At 48.3% G+C, this 25,177-nt stretch overlaps 2 protein-coding genes across 3 annotated transcripts in view; both read left to right on the top strand.

The window, feature by feature from the left end:
- The window catches only part of igf2bp2a (insulin-like growth factor 2 mRNA binding protein 2a), a 607,906-nt gene that overhangs the window by 284,317 nt on the left and 298,412 nt on the right, over window positions 1–25,177 (top strand). The gene's annotated exons all lie outside the window — the stretch shown is intronic.
- LOC147119923 (uncharacterized) lies at window positions 14,614–16,197 on the top strand. The gene has a single exon (XM_085983795.1). It carries the CDS (start codon window positions 14,614–14,616, stop codon window positions 16,195–16,197), a length of 1,584 nt encoding a protein of 527 aa, XP_085839921.1.

The raw sequence follows: 25,177 nt of genomic DNA, 5'->3' as shown, positions 1-25,177 counted from the left end.
AGTGTGCTCACTGTTGTAATGTAGTGTGCTCACTGTTGTAATGTCGTGTGGTCTCTGTTGTAATGTCGTGTGGTCACTGTTATAATGTAGTGTTGTCACTGTTGTAATGAAGTGTGCTCACTGTTGTAATGAAGTGTGCTCACTGTTTTAATGTAGTGTGGTCACTGTTGTAAAGTAGTGTGGTCACCTTTATAATGTAGTGTGCTCACTGTTATAATGTAGTGTGCTCACTGTTGTAATGAAGTGTGCTCACTGTTGTAATGAAGCGTGCTAACTGTTGTAATGTAGTGTGGTCTCCGTTGTAATGTAGTGTGCTCACTGTTGTAATGTAGTGTGCTCACTGTTGTAATGTATTGTGCTCACTGTTGTAATGTATTGTGCTCACTGTTGTAATGTAGTGTGGTCACTGTTGTAATGTAGTGTGCTCACTGTTGTAATGTAGTTTGCTCACTGTTGTAATATGGTGTGCTCACTGTTGTAATGTAATATGCTCACTGTTGTAATGAAGTGTGCTCACTGTTGTAATGTAGTGTGCTCACTGTTGTAATGTAGTGTGATCACTTGTAATGTAATGTGCTCACTGTTGTAATGTAGTGTGCTCACTGTTGTAATGTAATGTGCTCACGGTTGTAATGAAGTGTGCTCACTGTTGTAATGGAGTGCGCTCACTGTTGTAATGTAGTGTGATCACTGTTGTAATGTAGTGTGGTCACTATTGTAATGTAGTGTGCTCACTGTTGTAATGTAGTGTGCTCACTGTTGTAATGTGTGCTCACTGTTGTAATGTAGTGTGCTCACGGTTGTAATGAAGTGTGCTCACTGTTGTAATGTAGTGTGCTCACTGTTGTAATGAAGTGTGCTCACTGTTGTAATGTAGTGTGCTCACAGTTGTAATGTAGTGTGCTCACTGTTGTAATGTAGTGTGCTCACTGTTGTAATATCGTATGGTCACTGTTGTAATGTAGTGTGGTCACTGTTGCAATGTCGTGTGCTCACTGTTGTAATGAAGTGTGCTCACTGTTGTAATGAAGTGTGCTCACTGTTGTAATGTAGTGTGCTCACTGTTGTAATGAAGTGTGGTCACTGTTGTAATGTAGTGTGCTCACTGTTGTAATGTAGTGTGCTCACTGTTGTAATGAAGTGTGCTCACTGTTGTAATGTAGTGTGCTCACTGTTGTAATGAGTCATAGAGTCATAGAGTCATAGAGTTTTACAGCACAGAAAGAGGCCCTTCGGCCCATCGTGTCTGCGCCGCCCATCCCTCCCTGTCCAGTCTAATCCCATTTTCCAGCATTTGGTCCATAGCCTTGTATGCAATGGCATTTCAAGTGCTCATCCAAATGCTTCTTGAATGTTGTGAGGGTTCCTGCCTCTACCACCCTTTCAGGCAGTGAGTTCCAGCTTCCAACCACCCTCTGGGTGAAAAAGTTCCTCCTCAAATCCCCCCTAAATCTCCTGCCCCTTACCCTGAATCTGTGCCCCCTTGTTATTGACCCCCCTACTAAGGGGAAAAGTTCCTCTTTATCTACCCTATCTATGCCCCTCATCATTTTGTACACCTCAATCAGGTCCCCCCTCAGCCTCCTTTGCTCCAAGGAAAACAACCCCAGCCTGTTGAGTCTTTCTTCATAGCTGAGGCGCTCCATCCCAGGTAACATCCTGGTGAATCTTCTCTGCACCCTCTCCAAAGCAATCACATCCTTCCTATAGTGAGGTGACCAGAACTGCACACAGTACTCCAGCTGTGGCCTCACCAGCGTTTTGTACAGCTCCATCATAACCTCCCTGCTCTTATATTCTATGCCTCTGCTAATGAAGGCAAGTATCCCATAAGCCTTTTTAACCACCTTATCTACCTGTTCCGCTGCCTTCAGGGATCTATGTACATGTACACCAAGATCCCTCTGACCCTCTGTACTTCCTCGGGTCCTACCACTCATTGTGTATTCCTTGCCTTATTTGTCTGTCCAAAATGCATCACCTCGCACTTTTCCGGGTTAAATTCCATTTGCCACTTTTCCGCCCATCTGACCAACCCGTTAATATCGTCCTGCAGCCTGAGGCTTTCCTCCTCGCAATTTACCACCCCACCAATTTTCGTGTCATCCGCGAACTTACTGATCATACCCCTTACATTCTCATCCAAATCATTAATGTAGATCACAAACAGCAAGGGACCCAGCACCGATCCCTGAGGTACCCCACTGGACACAGGCTTCCAGTCACAAAAGCAACCTTCAACCATCACCCTCTGCCTCCTGCCACTCAGCCAGTTTAGGATCCAACGCGCCAAGGCCCCCTGGATCCCATGGGCTCTTACCTTCTTGACCAGTCTCCTATGCGGGACCTTGTCAAAAGCTTTACTGAAGTCCATGTAAACCACATCCACAGCATTTCCCTCATCCACACACCTAGTCACCCCCTCGAAAAATTCAATCAGATTGGTCAGACATGATTTACCCTTGACAAAGCCATGCTGACTATCCCCGATTAATCCTTGCCTCTCCAAGTGGAGACTAATTTTGTCCCTCAGAATTTTTTCCAATAATTTCCCTACCACAGATGTTAGGCTCACTGGCCTGTAATTCCCTGGTTTATCCCTGCTACCCTTCTTGAATAATGGTACTACGTTAGCTGTTCTCCAGTCCTCTGGTACATCCCCTGTGGCCAGAGAGGTTCTGAAAATTTGTGTCAGAGCCCCTGCAATCTCCTCCTTTGCCTCACACAACAGCCTGGGATACATCTCGTCCGGGCCTGGGGATTTATCCACTTTTTGGCCTGCTAAAACCGCTGGTACCTCCTCCCTCTCGATGCTAATATGTTCAAGTATGTCACAGTCCCCTTGCCCGACTTCTATGTCTACATCGTCTTTCTCCATAGTGAACACTGAGGCAAAAAATTCATTTAAAACCCCACCTACTTCATCTGGCTGTACACACAGCTTGCCACTTTGGTCCCTAATGGGCCCTACCCTTTCCCTGGTTATCCTCTTGCCCTTAATATACTTATAAAACATCTTAGGTTTTTCCTTTATTTTGCTCGCCAGTGTTATTTCATGGCCCCTCCTCGCCCTCCTAATTTCCTTTTTAAGTATGCCCCTGCACCTCTTATACTCCTCTAGGGCTTCCACCGTCTTTTGTCTTTTGTAACTGCCAAAAGCCCCCCTTTTTTTCCTAATGCATTTTTGTATATCCTTTGTCATCCAAGGTTCCCTTTGCTTGTTGGTCCCACCCTTGACCTTTACAGGAACATGTTGGTGTTGTACTCTCTCTATTCCCCTTCTGAAAGCCTCCCACTGTTTTGATGTGGATTTTCCTATAAGTAGCTGCTCCCAGTCCACTTTTGCCAGATCCTGTCTTATCTTATTAAAATCGGCCTTCCCCCAATTTAGAACCCTGATTTCCGGGCCGTCTTTGTCTTTTTCCATGACCACCTTAAATCTCACCGAATTGTGGTCACTATCGCCAAAATGCTCTCCTACAGACACTTCCACCACCTGCCCGGCTACATTCCCTAGATTTAGGTCCAGTACCACCCCCTCTCTTGAGTGTGCTCACTGATGTAATGTAGTGTGGTCACTGTTGTAATGTAGTGTGGTCACTGTTGTAATGTAGTGTGGTCACTGTTGTAATGTAGTGTGGTCACTGCTGTAATGTAGTGCGCTCACTGTTGTAATTTAGTGCGGTCACTGTCGTAATGTAGTGTGGTCACTGCTGTAATGTAGTGCGCTCACCGTTGTAATGTAGTGTGCTCACTGTTGTAATGCAGTGTGCTCACTGTTGTAATGTAGTGTGGTCACTGTTGCAACGGAGTGTGCTTGTAATGAAATGTGCTCACTGTTGTAACGTATTGTGCTGACTGTTGTAATGGAGTGTGCTCACTGTTGTAATGTAGTGCGCTCACCATTGTAGTATAGTGTGGTCACTGTTGTAAGGAAGTGTGCTCATTCTTGTAAGGAAGTGTGCTCACTCTTGTAAGGAAGTGTGCTCACTGTTGTAATGTGGTGTGCTCACTGTTGTAATATAGTGTGGTCACTGTTGTAATGCAGTGTGGTCACTGTTTGATGCGCTATCAATTACTCATAAAAGACTGAGAGTTAAGAGAGTAACTAAAGGCTTTTATTAACAAAAGAATGAAGGTCTGCCTCGAGTGGTCGACCGGTCCAGAAATACAAAGGGCTGGGGAGCAGTCACCTTTATACTAGGACTTGTGGGAGGAGTCAGCCGAGGCATGTCCAGGCATGTACACAGTGGAATACAAACAGTGGTTTACCACATTCACCCCTTGTTTAAAATTGAGTCCGGCGGGGTGAAGTGTATTAAAAGTTAGTGTATTGGAGTCTCTCCGGAGGTCTTGTCTGCCGCTGTGATCGGCGTGGCGACGGCAGGGGTAGTGGAGCTTCCGGCGTCGAGTCCTGCGTGGGCTGTGGCACAGGCGTGTCGTCCTCGTAGATGTCGAGCGGGTCGCGGGGCCCAGGCCTGCCGTCTGCTGGGGCTGGATATCGGATCGTGGGGGGGGGTGGTAGTGAGTAGTGGGTTACTGCGGCCCCCGAGGGTGCAAGGTCTCTTATGGAGACTGTGTCCTCCCGCCCGTCCGGGTATGCAATCTAAGCATACTGGGGGTTGGCGTGGAGGAGGTCGACCCTCTCGACCAGGGGGTCCGTTTTATGGTTCCTCACGTGCCTTCTCAGTAGGACCGGCCCTGGGGACGTCAGCCATGGCGGTAGCGATGTCCCCGATGTGGACTTCCTTGGGAAGACAAACATTTTCTCATGAGGGGTGGCGTTAGTGGCAGTGCAGAGCAGTGACCGAATAGAGTGGAGCGCATCGGGGAGCACATCCTGCCAGCGGGAGGTTGGAAGGCCCCTAGACTTTAAGGCTAGCAGGGCGGCCTTCCAAACTGTCGCATTTTCTCTTTCCACCTGTCCGTTCCCCCGGGGGTTGTAACTGGTGGTCCTGCTTGTGGCAATACCCCTAGTTAGCAGGTACTGACGGAGTTCGTCGCTCATAAACGATGAGCCCCGGTCGCTATGGATATAGCTGGGGAAACCGAACAGGGTGAAGAGGTCGTTCAGACATTTAATGACCGTGGCACTGGTCATGTCCGGGCAGGGGATGGCGAACGGGAAACGGGAGTACTCATCAATAGTATTGAGGAAGTACACATTGCGGTCGGAGGAGGGGAGAGGCCCTTTAAAATCAACGCTCAGGCGCTCGAAGGGGCGAGTGGCTTTTATCAGGTGGGCCCTGTCTGGTCTATAAAAGTGCGGTTTGCACTCAGCGCAGACTTGGCAGTTCCTGGTCATGGTCCTGACCTCCTCAATAGAGTAAGGCAGGTTGCGGGCCTTGATGAAGTGGAAGAACCTGGTGACCCCCGGGTGGCAGAGGTCATTGTGGAGGGCCCGCAGTCTATCAATCTGCACGCTGGCACAGGTGCCACGCGATAGCGCATCCGGGGGTTCATTGAGCTTCCCGGGCCGGTACAAGATCTCGTAATTGTAGGTGGAAAGTTCGATTCTCCACCTCAAGATCTTGTCATTTTTGATTTTGCCCCTCTGCTTGTTGTTAAACATGAAAGCAACTGAACGTTGGTCAGTGAGCAGGGTAAATCGTTTTCCGGCCAGGTAGTGCCTCCAATGACGCACAGCCTCCACAATCGCCTGGGCCTCCTTCTCAACAGCGGAGTGTCTGGTCTCCGGGCCTTGGAGGGTTCGTGAAAAGAAGGCCACGGGTCTCCCCGCCTGATTGAGGGTAGCGGCCAGGGCAAAGTCGGACGCGTCGCTTTCCACCTGGAAGGGGATGGATTCGTCCACTGCGTGCATGGTGGCTTTGGCAATGTCTTCCTTGATACGGTGGAAGGCTCAGCGGGCCTCTGCCGTCAAGGGAAAAGAGGTGGACTTGATCAGCGGATGGGCCTTGTCCGCATAGTAGGGGACCCACTGGGCATAATAGGAGAAAAACCCTAGGCACCTCTTCAGGGCCTTGAGGCAGTGGGGCAGTGGGAGTTCCATAAGGGGACGCATCCGGTCGGGGTCGGGGCCGATGACTCCGTGTTCCACAACACAGCCAAGGATGGCGAGGCGGTTTGTGCGGAATATGAACTTCTCCTTGTTATATGTCAGGTTCAGGAGTTGGGCGGTGCGGAGGAATTTTTCGAGGTTTGCGTCATGGTCCTGCAAGTCACGGCCGCAGATGGTCACATTGTCCAGATATGGGAAAGTGGCCTGCAACGCATTTTGATCTACCATCCGGTCCATCTCCCTTTGGAAGACGGAGACCCCGTTGGTGACGCCAAAGGGAACCCGAAGGAAGTGGTAGAGGCGGCCGTTTGCCTCAAAGGCAGTATACTGGCGGTCCTCAGGGCGGATAGGGAGCTGGTGGTACGCTGATTTCAGGTCAATGGTCGAGAAGACGCGGTACTGCGCGATCTGGTTGACCATATCAGCTATGCGGGGGAGTGGGTAGGCGTCCAGCAGGGTGTAGCGATTTATTGTCTGGCTGTAGTCGATGACCAGGCGCTGCTTCTCGCCGGTCTTAACGACCACAACCTGGGCTCGCCAGGGGCTGGTGCTGCCCTCAATAATCCCTTCCTTCAGGAGCCGCTCCACTTCGGTTTTAATGAAAACCCTGTCCCCGGCACTGTATCGCCTGCTCTTTGTGGCGATGGGCTTACAGTCGGGGGTGAGGTTAGCAAACAGTGGGGGGGGGGTGACTCTGAGTGTGGAGAGGTTGCACCTGGTGCGCGGCGGGCAATTTGGGAGCTGCTGGCTGCGGACTGTGAGTGGGGGTAGGGGTCCACCGTACGCCATCGTAACACTTTTAAGGTGGCACTGAAAATCTAACCCCAGCAGGACGGCAGCGCAGAGGTCGGGCAGGACCAGAAGTTTAAAATGATCGTACACGGTCCCGTCTACTACGAGTGTCACTACGCAGTAGCCGCCGATGTCCGCCGACTGGGACTCGGAGGCCATAGAAATCCGCTGGTGCGCAGGCAGGACTGGGAGAGAGCAACGCCGCACCGTGTCGGGGTGGATGAAGCTCTCCGTGCTCCCAGAGTCAAAAAGGCTGATTGTATCGTGGCCATTTACCTTAATGTCCATTGTGGAACTGGCCAGCTGGTGCGGTCTCGCTTGGTCCAGTGTAACGGATGCCAGCGTAGGGGTTGGTGTGTCGCTGCGGGTATCAGATGAGGCGGTGTTGGGGGCCTGCTGCGTTCCGGCTGTCATCCAAGATGGCGGCGTCCATGATCCCCATGTGGCTGGAGGTGTCCAAAATGGCTGCTGTACCGGTGGTTCGCACATGGCCGGGGAGGCCCAAGATGGCGGCCCGCATGGCCCACACGCGGCGCTGCTGGGGTTCGGGGTGGCTTTGGCCCTGCAGACGTTAGCGTAGTGTCCCTTCTTCCCGCAGCCCGAGCAGATCGCGTTTTTCGCCGGGCAGCGCGCTCTGGGATGTTTTGCCTGGCCACAGAAGTAGCATTTCTGGCCTTGGGGCACTGCTGTCTGGCCTTGGGACACTGCTGCGGTAGTTGGGCCGTGGCTGGGGTGGCACGGCGCTATGAGGCGGTCCTACCGTGTCCCAGGCTGTCATTCCCCGCGGCGTCCACGGTGCAGAGGAGTAGGCATCCATGCCCCGGTAGGCTGCATCCAATGAAAGTGCGAGTTCAGAGGCCTTGTTGAGGTCGAGGTCACTCTGCTCCAACAGTCGCTGTCGGGTGTAATTGGATCTGTGGCCCACTACAAAAGCGTCCCGGATAAGTTCCTCTGTGTACACGGCGGCCTTTACATCCTTACAACCACAGGCCCGGCCAAGCACAGACAGTGCCTGAAGGTATTCCACGGTCGATTCCCCAGGTTGTTGTTTACGACTCCCCAGAAGGTGCCTGGCGTACACTTCATTCACTGGGCGCGTGTACTGGTCCTTGAGGAGCTTGATAGCGTCCGCGTACGAGGTCGCGTCTTGGATGACCGAGTACACTCGGTGGTTCACTTTGGAGGTCAGGACATCCAGTTTGTCCTCGTCCGATTTGATTGCTGCGGAGGCGGTCAGGAATTTTTCGAAACACTTAAGCCAGTGAGTAAACTTGGTGGATGAGTCCGCCTCCCGATGATCTAAGTCCAGGCATGCTGGTGTGAGGATCTTCTCCATTATAAAAATTTTGTTAATAAAATTGATGCGCTATCAATTACTCATAAAAGACTGAGAGTTAAGAGAGTAACTAAAGGCTTTTATTAACAAAAGAATGAAGGTCTGCCTCGAGTGGTCGACCGGTCCAGAAATACAAAGGGCTGGGGAGCAGTCACCTTTATACTAGGACTTGTGGGAGGAGTCAGCCGAGGCATGTCCAGGCATGTACACAGTGGAATACAAACAGTGGTTTACCACACTGTTGTAATATAGTGTGGTCACTGTTGTAATGTAGTGTGGTCACTGTTGTAATGTAGTGTGGTCACTGTTGTAATGTAGTGTGGTCACTGTTGTAAGGAAGTGTGCTCACTGTTGTAATGTAGTGTGCTCACTTGTAATGTAGTGTTGTCACTGTTGTAATGTAGTGTGGTCACTGTAGTAATGTAGTGTGGTCACTGTTGTAATGTAGTGTGGTCACTGTTGAATGTGTAGTATGGTCACTTGTAATGTCGTTTAATCACTGTTGTAATGAAGTGTGCTCACTGTTGTAATGTAGTATGGTCACTATTGTATTGTAGTGTGGTTACTGTTGTAATGAAATGTGCTGACTGTTGTAATGTAGTGTGGTCACTGTTGTAATGAAATGTGCTGACTGTTGCAATGTAGTATGGTCACTGTTGTAATGCAGTGTGCTCACTGTTGTAATGTAATCTGGTCAATGTTGTAATGTAATGTGCTCACTGTTGTAATGTAGTGTGCTCACTGTTGTAATGTAATCTGGTCAATGTTGTAATGTAATGTGCTCACTGTTGTAATGTAGTGTGCTCACTGTTGTAATGTTGTGTGCTCACTGTTGTAAGGAAGTGTGCTCACTGTTGTAATGTAGTGTGCTCACTGTTGTAATGTCGTGTGGTCTCTGTTGTAATGTTGTGTGGTCACTGTTATAATGTATTGTGCTCACTGTTTTAATGTAGTGAGCTCACTGTTGTAGTGTGGTCACTGTTGTAATGTAGTGTGGTCACTGTTGTAATGTAGTGTGGTCACTGTTGTAATGTAGTGTGGTCACTGTTGTAATGTAGTGTGCTCACTGTTGTAATGTAGTGTGCTCAGTGTTGTAATGTAGTGTGGTCACTGTTGTAATGTAGTGTGGTCACTGTTGTAATGTAGTTTAATCACTGTTGTAATGTAGTGTGCTCACTGTTGTAAGGAAGTGTGCTCACTGTTGTAATGTAGTGTGCTCACCGTTGTAATGTAGTGTGGTCACTGTTGTAATGTAGTTTAATCACTGTTGTAATGTAGTGTGCTCACTGTTGTAAGGAAGTGTGCTCACTGTTGTAATGTAGTGTGCTCACTGTTGTAATGTAGTGTGGTCACTGTTTTAATGTAGTGTGCTCACTTGTAATGTAGTGTGCTCACTGTTGTAATGAAGTGTGCTCACTGTTGTAATGAAGCATGCTAACTGTTGTAATGTAGTGTGGTCTCCGTTGTAATGTAGTGTGCTCACTATTGTAATGTAGTGCGCTCACCGCTGTAATGTAATGCGCTCACTGTTGCAATGTAGTGTGCTCACTGTTGTAATGTAGTGCGATCACTGTTGTAATGTAGTGTGCTCACGGTTGTAATGAAGTGTGCTCACTGTTGTAATGGAGTGCGCGATCACTGTTGTAATGTAGTGTGATCACTGTTGTAATGTAGTGTGATCACTGTTGTAATGTAGTGTGGTCACTATTGTAATGTAGTGTGGTCACTGTTGTAATATAGTGTGGTCACTGTTGTAATGTAGTGTGGTCACTATTGTAATGTAGTGTGGTCACTTGTAATGTAGTGTGGTCACTGTTGTAATATAGTTGGTCACTGTTGTAATGTAGTGTGCTCACTGTTGTAATATAGTGTGGTCACTGTTTAATGCAGTGTGGTCACTGTTGTAATGTAGTGTGGTCACTGTTGTAATGAAATGTGCTGACTGTTGTAATGTAGTGTGGTCACTGTTGCAATGTAGTGTGGTCACTGTTGTAATGAAATGATGAAATGTGCTGACTGTTGCAATGTGGTATGGTCACTGTTGTAATGCCGTGTGCTCACTGTTGTAATGTAATGTGGTCAATATTGTAATGTAATGTAATGTGCTCACTGTTGTAATGTGCGGTCACTGTTGAAATGTAGTGTGTTCACTGTCGTAATGTATTGTGCTCACTGTTTTAATGTAGTGAGCTCACTGTTGTATTGTAGTGTGGTCACTGTTGTAATGTAGTGTGCTCACCGTTGTAATGTAGTGTGGTCACTGTTGTAATGTAGTGTGGTCACTGTTGTAATGTAGTGTGCTCACTGTTGAAATGTAGTTTGCTCACTGTTGTAATGTATGATCACTGTTGTAATGTGTGGTCACTTGTAATATAATGTGCTCACTGTTGTAAGGAAGTGTGCTCACTGTTGTAATGTAGTGTGCTCACTGTTGTAATTTCGTGTAGTCTCTGTTGTAATGTCGTGTGGTCACTGTTATAATGTAGTGTGGTCACTGTTGTAATGAAGTGTGCTCACTGTTATGAAGTGTGCTCACTGTTTTAATGTAGTGTGGTCACTGTTGTAATGTAGTGTGGTCACCTTTATAATGTAGTGTGCTCACTGTTGTAATGTAGTGTGCTCACTGTTGTAATGAAGTGTGCTCACTGTTGTAATGAAGCGTGCTAACTGTTGTAATGTAGTGTGGTCTCCGTTGTAATGTAGTGTGCTCACTATTGTAATGTGCGCTCACCGCTGTAATGTAGTGTGATCACTGTTGTAATGCAGTGTGCTCACGGTTGTAATGTAGTGTGATCACTGTTGTAATGCAGTGTGCTCACGGTTGTAATGAAGTGTGCTCACTGTTGTAATGGAGTGCGCTCACTGTTGTAATATAGTGTGATCACTTTTGTTGAGAATACAAAGGTCAATGAATAAGAAACGAGAAACGGTAAAGCCAGCAAAGAAGTAAAAAGCTAACCTGACCTTTAGTTGCTAAAATGGCTGGTGCCCACGATGTTGCACCATGCTGATAAGGAACAATGTAGGGCAGCGTGCAAAAATTGTACAGACAGTAAGTAATCTTAACCGCATCACGGGATCTTTACTTAGCTGTAGCTCAATCACAAAATGCAGCTTGCCCAGCTCGAAGTGCCAGACAAGCAAATCAAGTTAAAAGTATATGGCCTAGAAATTCAGTTGCGTTCGCCAGCCGTTAACGCCATAAGAGGGGTATATTTCCAGCGCTAGGCACTTAGCGCCCGGGCGCAGGCCGATCTGCGCCTACGCCCAAATTCAGTCGACATTTAGCGCCGGCGCAAAGTGTTTGCGCCCGCTCAGCTGCGCGCGCAGCTTATGACGTCATTTCGTCGTGCAACGCTGTTTGTGCGCCCCAAACCGGAAATTCAGTGGCGCCCGCCCAATGTGGGCATGGCGCTGCTAAGAACTGTGAAGTGAAACGCAACAGAGGCTAATTAAAGGGCACTTACACTGACCTATAAAGCCCAGCCATTTTGCTGCAATGACTTTACTGCTTTGGATTTCTGGACAGAGACCAAGGAACAGAGCTTACCGATTCGGGACAACATAGGAGAGGTATTTTTGGCTTCTGGCCAGAGCTTTGACATTTGAATCATTGTGATTTCACTGTTTGCAAGTTTATTATGGGGGCTGTATGGGGTTCCAACCCTCAGTTGCAGCATTATGTGCGAAGGGCTCGCAGACGCTGTGTGAGAGGGCCAGCCATGCCTAGACGCAGAGGGGCCATCAGGCGTTGGCAACGTAGGCCTTACCCACTCAGGCAATACCGGCAGCAGGTGTCCTATCTCACCATGACTGCGGCGCATTGTGTTAAGAGGCTGCGCTTCAGAAGGGAGGTGGTTGCAGAGATCTGCCAGCTGCTTCACAGAGATCTGCGTCCACAGCTGATGTGCAGGACGTCTCTCTCGGTGGAAGTGAAGGTCACGGTGGCTCTGAACTTTTATGCAAGCGGCTCCTTCCAAGCCGCTGCTGGGGACATAGCGAACATCTCCCAGTTCGCCGCGCATCGCTGCATCCGGCAGGTCACCGATGCACTTTTCGCGAGGAGACACCAATTCATCTCCTTCCCCATGACCCTAGAGAGGCAGGAGCAGCGTGGAGTCGGATTTGGCAGAATCGCGGACTTCCCCATGGTGCAGGGCGCCATTGACTGCACGCATGTGGCTATGCAGGCACCTATCGACAATGCCGAGGATTACCGCAACCGGAAGGGCTACCATTCCCTCAATGTACAGCTGGTGTGTGACCACAGGCAGCGCATCCTAGCTGTCAATGCCCGCTTTCCAGGAAGCAGCCACGATGCATTTATCCTGCGCCAGACTACTGTGGCTGACATGTTCGAGGCACAGCCTCCACCAAGGGGATGGCTTATTGGGGACAAGGGCTACCCTTTGTGTACATGGCTCATGACCCCGCTCCGCGCGCCCAGGACCCCAGCGGAGGAGGCATACAACGAAAGCCATCAAGCCACAAGGAACATCATAGAGCAAACGATTGGCGTCCTCAAGCAACGGTTCCGCTGCCTGGATCGTTCCGGCGGATCTCTACAGTATTCGCCGGATAGAGTCTCCCAGTTCGTCGTCGTGTGCTGCATGCTGCACAACCTGGCTATCTGCAGGACTCAGGCACTGCCACCTGACGTTGCACCACCACCTCAGGAGGACGAGCAGGAGGACCATGAGGAGGAGGAGGAGGAGGAGTACCAGCCCAGGAGGGAGCCACAAGGTCCAAGGGCCGTCCGCCGGCGGCTTATTGAACGACACTTCTAGGCCCCCTGTCAGGGAATGGCCTGTGGCAATGAACGCACCTGAATGCAGCCGCTCCGCAAGCCCTCAGCCGCTTAACGCAACAACCACTTGAAACATGACACCTGGACATGCTGAATAAATAAAAAGCTTTATTTTACAAACTCAGGGCCCTTCCCACATGAAACAGAAAAACAGACGAGACCCCCAAAAAACAGTCAAAAACATCTGTCACTCCCACAACCTGGGGAGGAATAACAAAACTTGCCCATCCAATTGGCCTTCATCATCAGCCTTACAAAAATAAGCCCCCCCCTCCACAACACAAACACCCCCATAAAAACAAAAAATGCCTTCATCTTCGGCCTTACCAAAATAAGCCCCCCCCAGAACACAAACACCCCCATATAAAAAAAAACGCTATCACCACACTCTACTGGGTGTGCCGAGAGGGCGAGTCCTTATGCAGGCTTCTCCGGCCCCTGCCCGACCTGCTGCTCCGCCTCAACCTGGGCCCTGTGGGTGTGGCAAGGCTGGGGGAAGGCTCATGAGGGCCACAATGCGTGACGGCAGATGCCCTTGGGGGTCGGCCTAGACGAGGCCCGGCCCGGGAGGGGCCGGCTGCTGACTGCTGCAGCTGTGGCTGGCCAGCATCAGTCTCAGCAGCAGCTCGTCGCACCTTGGCTGGGGGAGTGGCAGTGTCGGCTGCACCAATGGGGGCAAGCTGGCTGATGCCAGGCGCGTGCTGTTCGCCAGAGACACTGGCACTCGGCCGGGCTGGCAGTGCAGCAAGCGCAGCAATCTGGTGGAGGCCAGACCGCTGTGCTGCAGCAGGGCGGCGGGTGCCCTGGCGATGCCTCCGCGGACAGTCACCGAGAGTTCGCGAATTAAGAGCTGAATCGTCTCGGACATGGAAGGAGGAAATGGGCCCCCGATGTAAGTAGTTTTCTCTTACTACCTCGGTTTTCCTCCGATTCCGCCAGTCCGACGACGAGTCGGCCAATCGCTAGCTCCCGTGTGGTGTCCCGCCGAGATCCAGGTCAGTCTGGCGAATATTGGAAGAGATAGGTGATTAGGTCAGTGATCGGATATCACTGAGGGTCAGTATACGTACTGAGGAAATAACTAGGAACTGTGTAAACTTAGAAATAAGCACTTGTGTCAGGTAAAGCGTCGACCTTGTATATCATTTGGCCTGCCTAGGCTGTGAACAAGTTTAAAACGCGACTGTGTAAAGTTCACAAGGGGAGTAAGTGGGCAATTGTTTAGATACCACGACTGAATCGGGTAGCGCCTTACAGACCCTTTGTGAACAACATCCTGACAAAGCAAAGCAACTTAGACAGTTGTTGGGAGGATTAAATAAGAAATTAGGAAGTGATCAATGGCCACTAGGAGGAACTAAGAATCTAGATGCCGCTAAAAAGGCTCAAGAACTAATTTGGAGAAGTAACAGGGGTACCACAGCCAAAGAACTAATTGCCCTATGGAGACAGTACTGCCAGGAACTAAAAGAAACTTCCTTGTTAGCAAGTTGGCAGGATAATGCCTTAAAATTAGGAATAGGACTTACCGAAGGAGGGGTAGTCAAACCAGTAGAGGTACTGAAAAAGGAATGTGCTCATGAGAAACGCTCGAAACAGGAGTCTGAAAAGACCATGGGCGAGTCTGGAAAGACTGAGAAGAGTGGATTACGTAATCCAATGGCTGGCCTTGCCTTAACAGAGGGAGATGATGATGATTTGGAAGAATGGAATCACAGGGCTCATGTTGTTCCCCATGCTCCCCCCCCCCCCCCGTACGTTAACATTTATCCCCCGGCGGCACCCGTACCAACTGTACAAACCCCCGCGCCGACACCTCAAGTATCTGCCAGTGCCATTTCCCCGCCGCCGTCAGTCACGGTTCAAGTGAATAATCCCCCGCCGGTCCAGATGGGAGACCAACAACCGGGTCCCCAGTATACTGACCCTGTTGCTTTTTACACCCGACTCAGGACTAAGAATAATCGGCCCCCGACGCCACCCTCCCCACCCCAACCCAGTCCATCAAGGTCACGAAAACGGAGAACTCAAAGGCAGATGATTCAAAGTCAGAGACTAGAGAGTCAGAGCCAGAGTACCCTCAAGGCTTTAAGGTCCCCTTTAGAGTGCCGGGACCATAGTGACATTGACAGTGGAGATTCAGGAGACGACTTGTCATCCCTGGAATCAGAATCCGATACCGAGAGACCCGCCGGACATAAACCGACACCCCGGCAGTTGCCGGTGAGACAAATGCCTAACCCTGCCTTTAACGCGGCTAATCCAGTGGCCGCCGGTAACCCCCGGACCATAGGTATCTACTACCCCTGGAAACCTAACGAGATAATGGCTATCTTAACCAGGATGCCAGATAGGAAGAAATCCCCCACCTCGTTTGTAGAATTCCTCCGGACTACTATACTCGTCTATAATGCTGAATCAAGAGACTTATGGGCGTTAGTACAGCAGGTCTTGACTCCCGCCGAACATGCAAGGTTCTTGGTTAACCTAGGCCTTGCGGACCATGCCACATTAGAGAATCAACATGCACAGAGTGATGCTCGTGAACGTGCCATACTCACTGCTTTAACCACCACCCTACAGAAGCCGATTGACATATCCAAGGTGTTGGATACTAAACCACGAAAGGGCGAGGGAGCAGAGGAATTTCTAGAGAGATTCTCTGAGGTATATCGGAGTCAGTCAGGAGATGCTAATTACCAGAACGAAGCAAACTCGCCGCAATACTGTGCTATTCTGATAAATTGTCTACCAACCTCGGTGTCTGAAGCAATTAAGACAAACAATATGGACTGGTCAGAGAATAGTCCCAGCCAGATGGCCAGGGCAGTGAAATATTATTGGAAAGAGAGTAAGAATCAGGAGAGTCAGCCCCAGGTCAAAGTCAAGACTGAGTATGTGATGAAAAAGGAAGAGCCAAAGCCCACCCAAGATGTGATAGGATATCAGACGGAGCCCCAGTACTGTGTCCCAGGGTGGGTTGATGGACAAGGGTACGGATATCATGGCCCACCCTACGCTCCCCCGAGACAAAATTTCGGCGGTAGAGGAAGAGGAGGGAGGCAAGCAGGGTCAGATGCCTGTTTCAACTGTGGTCAGCAAGGCCACTGGAGCAAGGAATGTCCCTCCCGAAGACAAGGAAGAGGGGGCCATATGCAAAGACAACGGGGAGGTTGGCAGGGAAATCGGGGACGAGGAAGATATACAGACTTCTCCCAGAATAATCCGTTTCCCCAGTACTGACTGGCCAACCTCGTGGTGAACGGGTTCCAGTCGGACAAGGAACCCGTTCTATCACTACTGATTGGAGGGAACTGGCATACGTTTCTGGTAGACACCGGAGCATCTATGTCATTCGTCCAATTGGAGCTCAATCTCCCTAAATCCGGGGAGACACAAAGCCTGTCCGGATTCCAAGGACAAGTGTGCCAGTACCCGGTATCAGAACCAGTTGAAGTAGCATTTCGAAATGAGTCCGTAAAACACCAATTCGTAATCACAAATGGGCTGGATTGCAATCTCATGGCCAGAGACCTGTTATGTGCATTTCAATTAAGACTTGAGTGTGGGAACGAAAGAATAACTGTGAAACCATGGGCCCCTAAAAGACAATGTTATGCCTCTGTCACCCCACAATGGTGGACTCTGGACTTAAAGGATGAACCCCCATCTCATGTAACCCTAGCTTATGATCGAAGTGGAAAAGATAAGGAGTTGGAGAATTTTTACCAAGCTTATGGAGGGACTGAGTGGGATGTTGTTCTCCGAGCCATAGTTACGGGACTGGAGGGGAAAGCAGAATATGTTGAGGTTCCCTCGGAATTGTGGAAGCAACCCCTAACTGTAGCCCCACACATCACCCGGGAAGTAAACTCCCCCTACTGTGCGAAAGATCTGGGACCCATGGTAAAACAGGCAGTTGAACAAGCTAACCCAGATGACCGGCAGGAGCAGGCCCTGTCAGGCGGTCGAACTATCCTGTTCTACCAAGAACCAAAGGTAGCCTTGACACAGTTGCACCACCACGTTGGGAATGAGGTACCGGAATACGTCAATCTGCGAGTGTGGGCAGAAGACCCCACACAGGTAGGATGCGTTAAAATAACTCCCATCCAAATCGCCCTACAGGAAAATGTTGTACTACCCTCCATACGACAGTATCCGCTGAAACAACAAGCGATACCAAGCATTGATAAACTGATCATGGGACTACTGACACAAGGAATCCTGATTAAATGCCAGTCCCCGTGCAACACGTCCATACTTGCAGCTCCAAAACCAGGAAAGCCAAACCAGTACAGACTAGTACAGGACTTACGATCTATCAATGCTATTGTACAACCGCTTCATGCACTGGTACCTAATCCAGCTCACATTCTGGCCCAGGTCCCTGCACAAGCGAAGATCTTTGCAGTAATCGATCTCCAACACGCCTTCTTCGCCTTGCCACTGGAACCGGCAAGCCAGTACCTCTTTGCCTTTACTTATAATGGACAACAGTATACGTGGACCCAACTGCCGCAAGGTTTTGTAAACTCTCCAACATTATTCTCTAGGTGCCTACAAGGACAGTTGCAGACTTTGACCTTAAAACATGGTTCCGCTCTGGTCCAATACGTGGACGATTTGCTAATAGCTAGCCCTGACGAACAAAGTAACCGGGAAGACACTGCCCAGTTGCTTAATCACCTATCCTCACTAGGGTACGTAGTATCTCAATCAAAGGTACTAGTGGCTCAACAGAAAGTTAAGTTCCTCGGCTTCATGCTCTCAGCAACCGAGCGGAGTCTAGAGAGAAGCAGGATTGAGCCAATCTGTCAGTTCCCCGTACCCCGTAATGCGAAACAAGTGAGGCAATGGATGGGGATGGTAAACTACTGTAGACAATGGATACCCAACATCGCTCTGGAAACCAAACGACTGACACCATACTCTAGTATGGAGGGCGAGTTTCAGCTAGATCCTGTCGCCCTGAGAGTGTTTGAAAACCTAAAGGGAGCATTGTCACAAGCACCAGCGTTGGGGAGACCCCTGTATGACAGGCCCTTCCAGCTATACTGCACTATCCTCACTGATTGTTCGACTGCTGTCCTAACTCAAAAACATGGGGACAAGCATAGGCCGGTGGCTTACTACTCCTCGAAGTTAGATCCGGTAGCGCTAGGGCATCCCGTATGCACCCAGATTCTGACCGCCATCTATAATAGCCTACAGTCGGCTGCCAATCTAACTTTGCAACAAGATATTACAGTATACAGTTCGCACTCGGTAACTGCACTATTAGGCCAATTACAAACTCAGCACCTCACTATGGCCCGACAGAACAAGTACAAGATATACCTGTTGAATAATCCTAAACTGCAATTTAAGCATTGTACTACTATCAACCCAGCATGTTTTCTCACAGAACCACCCCTCGAACAAACGGACCCAGGACATGATTGTCTATTTTTAATCAAGGAAGATACCTCCGTCAGGGATGATCTATCTGATGCCCCAATGCAGAGTCCTGACACAACCATGTATGTAGATGGAAGTGCGTCCGTCAGTCCCCTTGGGAAAAGACTTTCTGGATATGCAATCGTAGATCAGGACGGTAAAACTTTGGAGTCTGCCGCCTTTGAGTTTCCGTATTCCGCCCAACAAGCAGAACTGTTCGCATTAATACGAGCTTGTATCTTAGGAAAGGACTTAAAGGTTAACGTTTATACAGACTTGAGATATGCCTTCGGAGTGGTTCATGATTTCGGACAATTATGGAAAAACAGAGGGTTCCTAACCTCTGCAGGAACACAGATATCCCATCAGAAATTAGTATCTGACTTGCTACAAGCCCTCATGCTACCAAAACAGATCTCTGTGATAAAGTGCTCTGCACACACAGCAGGACAAACCCCAGTAGATATAGGGAATAGATGCGCTGACCAGGAAGCTAAGGAAGCGTCCCAGGAACAACGAGTGGTTGTGCCTAGAATGATGAGCCAGACTAAAAGCTCAAATAAAAGCAAGTCTCCCTCGGAAAAGCCAATGCCAACCATCCAAGACGTCATTCAGTTACAGGAGGACGCTCCTGACTGGGATAAGGGACTGTGGAAACAGCTCGGTTGTACATATGATTGTGTTGTCTAAATTATGGGTCACCCCTGCCGAGCAAACTTGTATGTCAGATGAGCTAGCATTATGGGTAATTGAATGTATACACTTTGCAACTCATTGTGGCGCCAGAGCAACTAGTGACACGTTATTAGCTACATGGTGGCATCCTAGATTACAATCTCTGGCTCAAGGTATTAGCAGTCGCTGCCTCATTTGTCAGCAGCATAACCCGGGAAAAGGCATACCTTGTGAAATGGGTAAGACGCCGTTACCCACGGGTCCTTTTGAGACCCTCCAGATGGACTACATTGAGTTGGAAAGGTGTCAGTGTTATAAATATGTACTGGTTATTGTTGATGTATTTAGTAAATGGATTGAGGCCTACCCGACTACGGATAACAAAGCCTCCACTGTTGTAAAAGTTTTAATGAGAGAAATTATTCCCAGGTACGGAATTCCAAACCGATTAAGTTCAGACAACGGCCCTCACTTCGTGGGTCAGGTAAACAAGGAATTCTGCACCCAGATGGGCATCCAACAGCAGCTACATTGTGCCTACAGGCCACAGGCCGCCGGACTGGTCGAACGTGCTAATCAGACCTTGAAAAATAAACTTGCCAAATTACAGGCCGAGACGGGAACTACCTGGCTCAAACTACACCCCGTGGCCTTGTTCCAAATACGTACTACCCCGGCTGGTGCAGCAAGGTTGAGCCCTGCTGAAATCATATATGGCAGACCTCTCAAAACCCCGTGGAACCAGGAAGTCCCAAAGACTGTCCACTTTCACCACATGATGGCAGAAATGACTAACTATATTTTGTCGTTAACCAGGGCATTGAGAAGTCTGCACTCCCGGGTACGCGCTGCCTACGTCGACCTCCCTCCTATAGCCAGTCCGTCTAAAATCGAGCCCGGAGCTTATGTATTGATCAAGGATTGGACAAGAAAAGGATTGGAACCTTGTTGGGAAGGTCCCTATCAAGTCCTACTCACCACCCCAACTGCTGCCAAAGTAGAGGGAAAGAGTGCTCCACCACTGTAAAATTGTCAGTAATGTTATGCCTAAAACTTAAAGAATACTAACCTCTCTCTTTCTTCCAAGAAATCTCTCCTTAAACAGACGTGCCGTGCCGACCGGCCATGCAGGTGCCACTGTGGATCCTCTCCATCGGTGTCCTGCTCACTCCTGGAATAACTCAACAGCCCAGAAGGAGAACATGCCGGCGGGACCAACCCAAGCGGGTACACCATCTGTGCCAAGGAGACGTGCTTCTGTGCAATGATGATAACCCAAGAGGGTTCGGGAAATGGAACGTGATCAACTTGAACACCTACATTGGGCTTTTTAGACAGCCCCACCGCTCGCTAGTGCTGAGAAACAATCACAGAGGGACATTACCATGCTATTGGACCGAGTGTAAATTTGATTATGTTTGTCAATGCCAGGTGACCAAGTCTGTTACTGCAGGGCCATGCCGTAGAACTACAGATACCAAAAGACAAAATCGTTATCTAAAATTCTATCAGGAAAGGAAGAGAAATGGGCTGCCCCCTATGAGCAGCTTCGACTATTTTAGGTTAGAAGGTGCCCTCACAAAAAGACGTAAACGAGATCTCCAACACACTTTCCCTGAAGAAACCCCGACGGGTAACCTATTCCTCCAGACTCACGCAGCCCTATACTCACCAAAGTCAATTGTTTGTTATCCGCCCCTGACCTCTGTGGAGGGGATGTTTGCCCCAACCCCGGTTATTGTTCCCCCGGACTTTCTTTTAGATACCTCCCCCCTCCCACAACCAATATAACATTACCCTATACATTAACCCCGCCCGCCAATTGCCTGAGACTAAGCAGGAACCCTGGTGGCTATGAGAATTGTTGGAATGGGACGGGCTATGGTTGTAGGTCAGTATGGGTTAAACAGAACTACACCTGCTTGGTGACACGCTGCCTCCACCATCAATGTACGATAAGACCTGACACCGGTAGCTGCACATGTGAGCAATCCGTATGTGTGTCGATAACCGAAGGAGTACAAGTTTTATGTGGAGAAGCGAATGGGACAACTCTGAAGGTAGGGGGGGAAACCTTTATTCTAGTAGAAATAGCTAATACCCAGCCTGTTGATACTCTTGAGATCCGAGGATTGGACTATTTCCTTCCCCCGAGCCATTTAAGCACAAGGCAGAAAAGCATATCCGTGATATATACCAAACCCGGCTATTTTTTCTTGAGCCAAGGAAAAGCTACTAATTACATGGTAATAGATACCGCCCCCCGGACTGTAGCCATTGCTACCTTAATCCCTACCACAGTACCTTGCCCCTCCCAATGGACACCCCACCGAAGAATAGTAGCCAGGGCAGCCTCGGAAGAGTTTTGCTCCAAGTGGAAAGATCCTGAATCCCTAGGAGGACACGGAACCTCTATAGGATATGGATTTGCTGGCCTGTTCTCTATAGGCTATACTGGAGCCTATTTGGCCGCCAATAACCGGAACTACCTTATCTGCGGCCTCAGCATCCTGGGTAATGCTACCATGGGGGCCCTCAACGCAGTCACTGAAGAATTGTCGGAACTCAGGTTATTCACTATGCAGAATAGATATGCCCTAGACTACCTGCTGGCCCGAGAAGATGGTGTCTGTGCAATAGTAAAAGGTAAATGCATTATGGGAGTCCGAGACCAGACAGAGAACATCACCCGCTTTATCACTAAGATAAGGGAACAAATGGATGATATGAAGGAAGCAAGTAACTGGGGAAACTGGGGATTTGGAGGATGGTCTGACTGGTTGATAAATATGGCTATGCACTTAGCAGTTGCAATCGTCTGTACCTTTGTTGGACTAGCAATCATGAAATTTGTGTTAGGAAAAATGCAGCTAGCTTTGGAGAAAATAGGTGCCCTGAAGATGTTAATAGTAAGACAGACCAATGAATGTGAAATGAAGGAAGTGGAAGATGAAGTAAAGTACGATGATGATGAAGAATTTGATCGACTGAATAGGTTAGACGTAACCGAATATGCTGTCCTGTCAAGACAGAACCAGTGGGTCCCATAACGGTGGGTTATCATAGAATGATAAAAGGAGGGAATGAGAATACAAAGGTCAATGAAGAAGAAATGAGAAACTGTAAAGGCAGCAAAGAAGTAAAAAGCTAACCTGACCTTTAGTTGCTAAAATGGCTGGTGCCCACGATGTTGCACCATGCTGATAAGGAACAATGTAGGGCGGCGTGCAAAAATTGTACAGACAGTAAGTAATCTTAACTGCATCACGGGATCTTTACTTAGCTGTAACTCAATCACAAAATGCAGCTTGCCCAGCTCGAACTGCCAGACAAGGAAATCAAGTTAAAAGTATATGTGTACAGCTCATGATTGGCGCAGAATGTATGCTCTGTTAATGCTTTCGCAATGCATGTATAAATATGTAGCACGCTGTATGTCAAATTGCTTACTCTGTTGGACTCGTCAGACCCTTGCAGGAGTCGGTGCCGATATACCAGAGTAAGACTCCGCGGATAATAAATCTGTTCAACTCTCCAGTTGTATTCAACTCAGTGATTGCTGAACCAGACTGAGGGTAAAAGAATCCAAATTATCATTGTAATGTAGTGTGGTCACTTTTGTAATGAAGTGTGCTCATTGTTTTAATATAGTGCGCTCACCGTTGTAGCATAATGTGCGCACTGTTGTAAGGAAGTGTGCTCACTGTTGTAATGTACTGTGCTCACTGTTGTAATGTAGTGTGGTCACTGTTGTATGTAGTATGGTCACTTGTAATGTAGTTTAACCACTGTTGTAATGAAGTGTGCTCACTGTTGTAATGAAGTGTGCTCACTGTTGTAATGTAGTGTGCTCACTGTTGTAATATAATGTGCTCACTGTTGTAATGTAGTGTGCTCACTTTTGTAATGTAGTGTGCTCACTGTTGTAATGTATTGTGATCACTGTTGTAATGTAGTGCGCTCACCGTTGTATAGTGTGGTCACTGTTGTCATGTGGTCACTGTTGTAATGTAGAGCGCTCACTGTTGTAATGAAGTGTGGTCTCTGTTGTAATGTCGTGTGGTCTCTGTTGTGAAGTCGTGTGGTCACTTATAATGTAGTGTGGTCACTTGTAATGTAGGGTGGTCACCGTTATAATGTACTGTGCTCACTGTTGCAATGAACTGTGCTCACTGTTGTAATGTATTGTGCTCACTGTTTTAATGTAGTGAGCTCACTGTTGTAATGTAGTGTGATCACTGTTGTAAAATAGTGTGCTCACTTGTAATGAAGTGTGGTCACCATTATAATGTAGTGTGCTCACTGTTGTAATGTAGTGTGCTCACTGTTGTAATGTAGTGTGCTCACTGTTTTAATGAAGTGTGCTCACTGTTGTAATGTACTGTGCTCACTGTTGTAATATAATGTGCTCACTGTTGTAAGGAAGTGTGCTCACTGTTGTACTGTGCTCACTGTTGTAATGTAGTGTGCTCACTGTTGTAACGTAGTGTGCTCACTGTTGTAATGTGTGCTCACTGTTGTAATGTAGTGTGATCACTGTTGTAATATAGTGCGGTCACTGTTGTAATGTGTGCTCACTGTTGTAATGAAGTGTGTTCTCTTGTAATGTAGTGTGGTAACTGTTGCAATGTAGGGCGCTCACCATTGTAATGTAGTGTGGTCACTGTTGTAATGTAGTGTGGTCACTGTTGTAATGCAGTGTGTTCTCTGTTGTAATGTAGTGTGGTCACTTGTAATATAGTTTGCTCTCTGTTGTAATGTAGTGTGTTCTCTGTTGTAATGTAGTGTGATCACCGTTGTAATGTAATGCGCTCACTGTTGTAATGCAGTGTGCTCACTGTTGTAATGTAGTGTGCTCTCTGTTGTAATGTAGTGTGTTCACTGTTGTAATGTAGTGTGATCACCGTTGTAATGTAATGCGCTCACTGTTGTAATGCAGTGTGTTCTCTGTTGTAATGTAGTGTGGTCACTTGTAATATAGAGTGCTCTCTTGTAATGTAGTGTTCACTGTTGTAATGTAGTGTGCTCTCTGTTGTAATGTAGTGTGTTCACTTGTAATGTAGTGTGCTCTCTGTTGTAATGAAGTGTGCTCACTGTTGTATTGTGGTGTGGTCACTGTTGAAATGTAGTGTGCTCACTGTTGTAATGTAGTGTGCTCACTGTTGTAATGAAGTGTGCTTACTGTTGTAATGTAGTGTGCTCACTGTTGTAATGTCTGATCGCTTGTAATAACGTGTGGTCACTGTTGTAATGTAGTGTGGTCACTGTTGTAATGCAGTGTGGTCACTTGTAATGTAGTGTGCTCACTGTTGTAATGAAATGTGCTCACTGTTGTAATGAAGTGTGCTCACTGTTGTAATGAAGTGTGCTCACTGTTGTAATGTAGTGTGCTCACTGTTGTATTGTAGTGTGGTCACTTGTAATATAGTGAGCTCAGTGTTGTAATGAATTGTGCTCACTGTTGTAATGAAGTGTGCTCACTGTTTTAATGTAGTTAGCTCACTGTTGTAATGAATTGTGCTCACCGTTGTAATGAAGTGTGCTCACTGTTGTAATGTAGTCTGATCACTTTTGTAATATCGTGTGGTCACTGTTGTAGTGTGGTCACTGTTGTAATGCTGTGTGGTCACTTGTAATGTAGTTTGCTAACTGTTTTTATGAAATGTGCTCACTGTTGTATTGTAGTGAGGTCACTGTTGTAATGTAGTGTGCTCACTGTTGTAATGAAGTGTGCTCACTGTTGTAATGTAGTGTGCTCTCTGTTGTAATGTAGTGTGCTCTCTGTTGTAATATAGTGCGCTCTCTGTTGTAATGTAGTGTGCTCTCTGTTGTAATGTAGTGTGCTCACCGTTGTAATATAGTGTGCTCACCGTTGTAATGTAGTGTGCTCACTGTTGTAATGGAGTGGGTCTTTGGCGTAGCGGTAGCATCCCCGCCGCTGGGCCAGAAGGTGTAGGGTTTCGAACCCCGCTCCAGACAGTCCCGGCAAGTGGAGTCGGAGCTCCGGCTCTAAATTGTGGGTTGACATCCAGCGGGATACTTGCGTCCGTGGGTGTGCGTGGCCCCCCCCTCGTGTGGGTTGTGGGTGCCCGGAAAACCCTCCCGCCAC

Source organism: Somniosus microcephalus, chromosome 4 (assembly GCF_052327205.1).
Source record: "Somniosus microcephalus isolate GS21.2 chromosome 4, FLI_Smic_1.0, whole genome shotgun sequence".
Lineage (NCBI taxonomy): Eukaryota > Metazoa > Chordata > Chondrichthyes > Squaliformes > Somniosidae > Somniosus > Somniosus microcephalus.
The sequence above is the reverse complement of the archived record's forward strand: the minus strand, read 5'-3'. Positions and strand labels throughout refer to the sequence as shown.

Coding starts and splice junctions, on each gene's coding strand:
- LOC147119923 (XM_085983795.1), top strand. CDS start 14,614: ATGGCTGGCCTTGCCTTAACAGAGGGAGATGATGATGATTTGGAAGAA.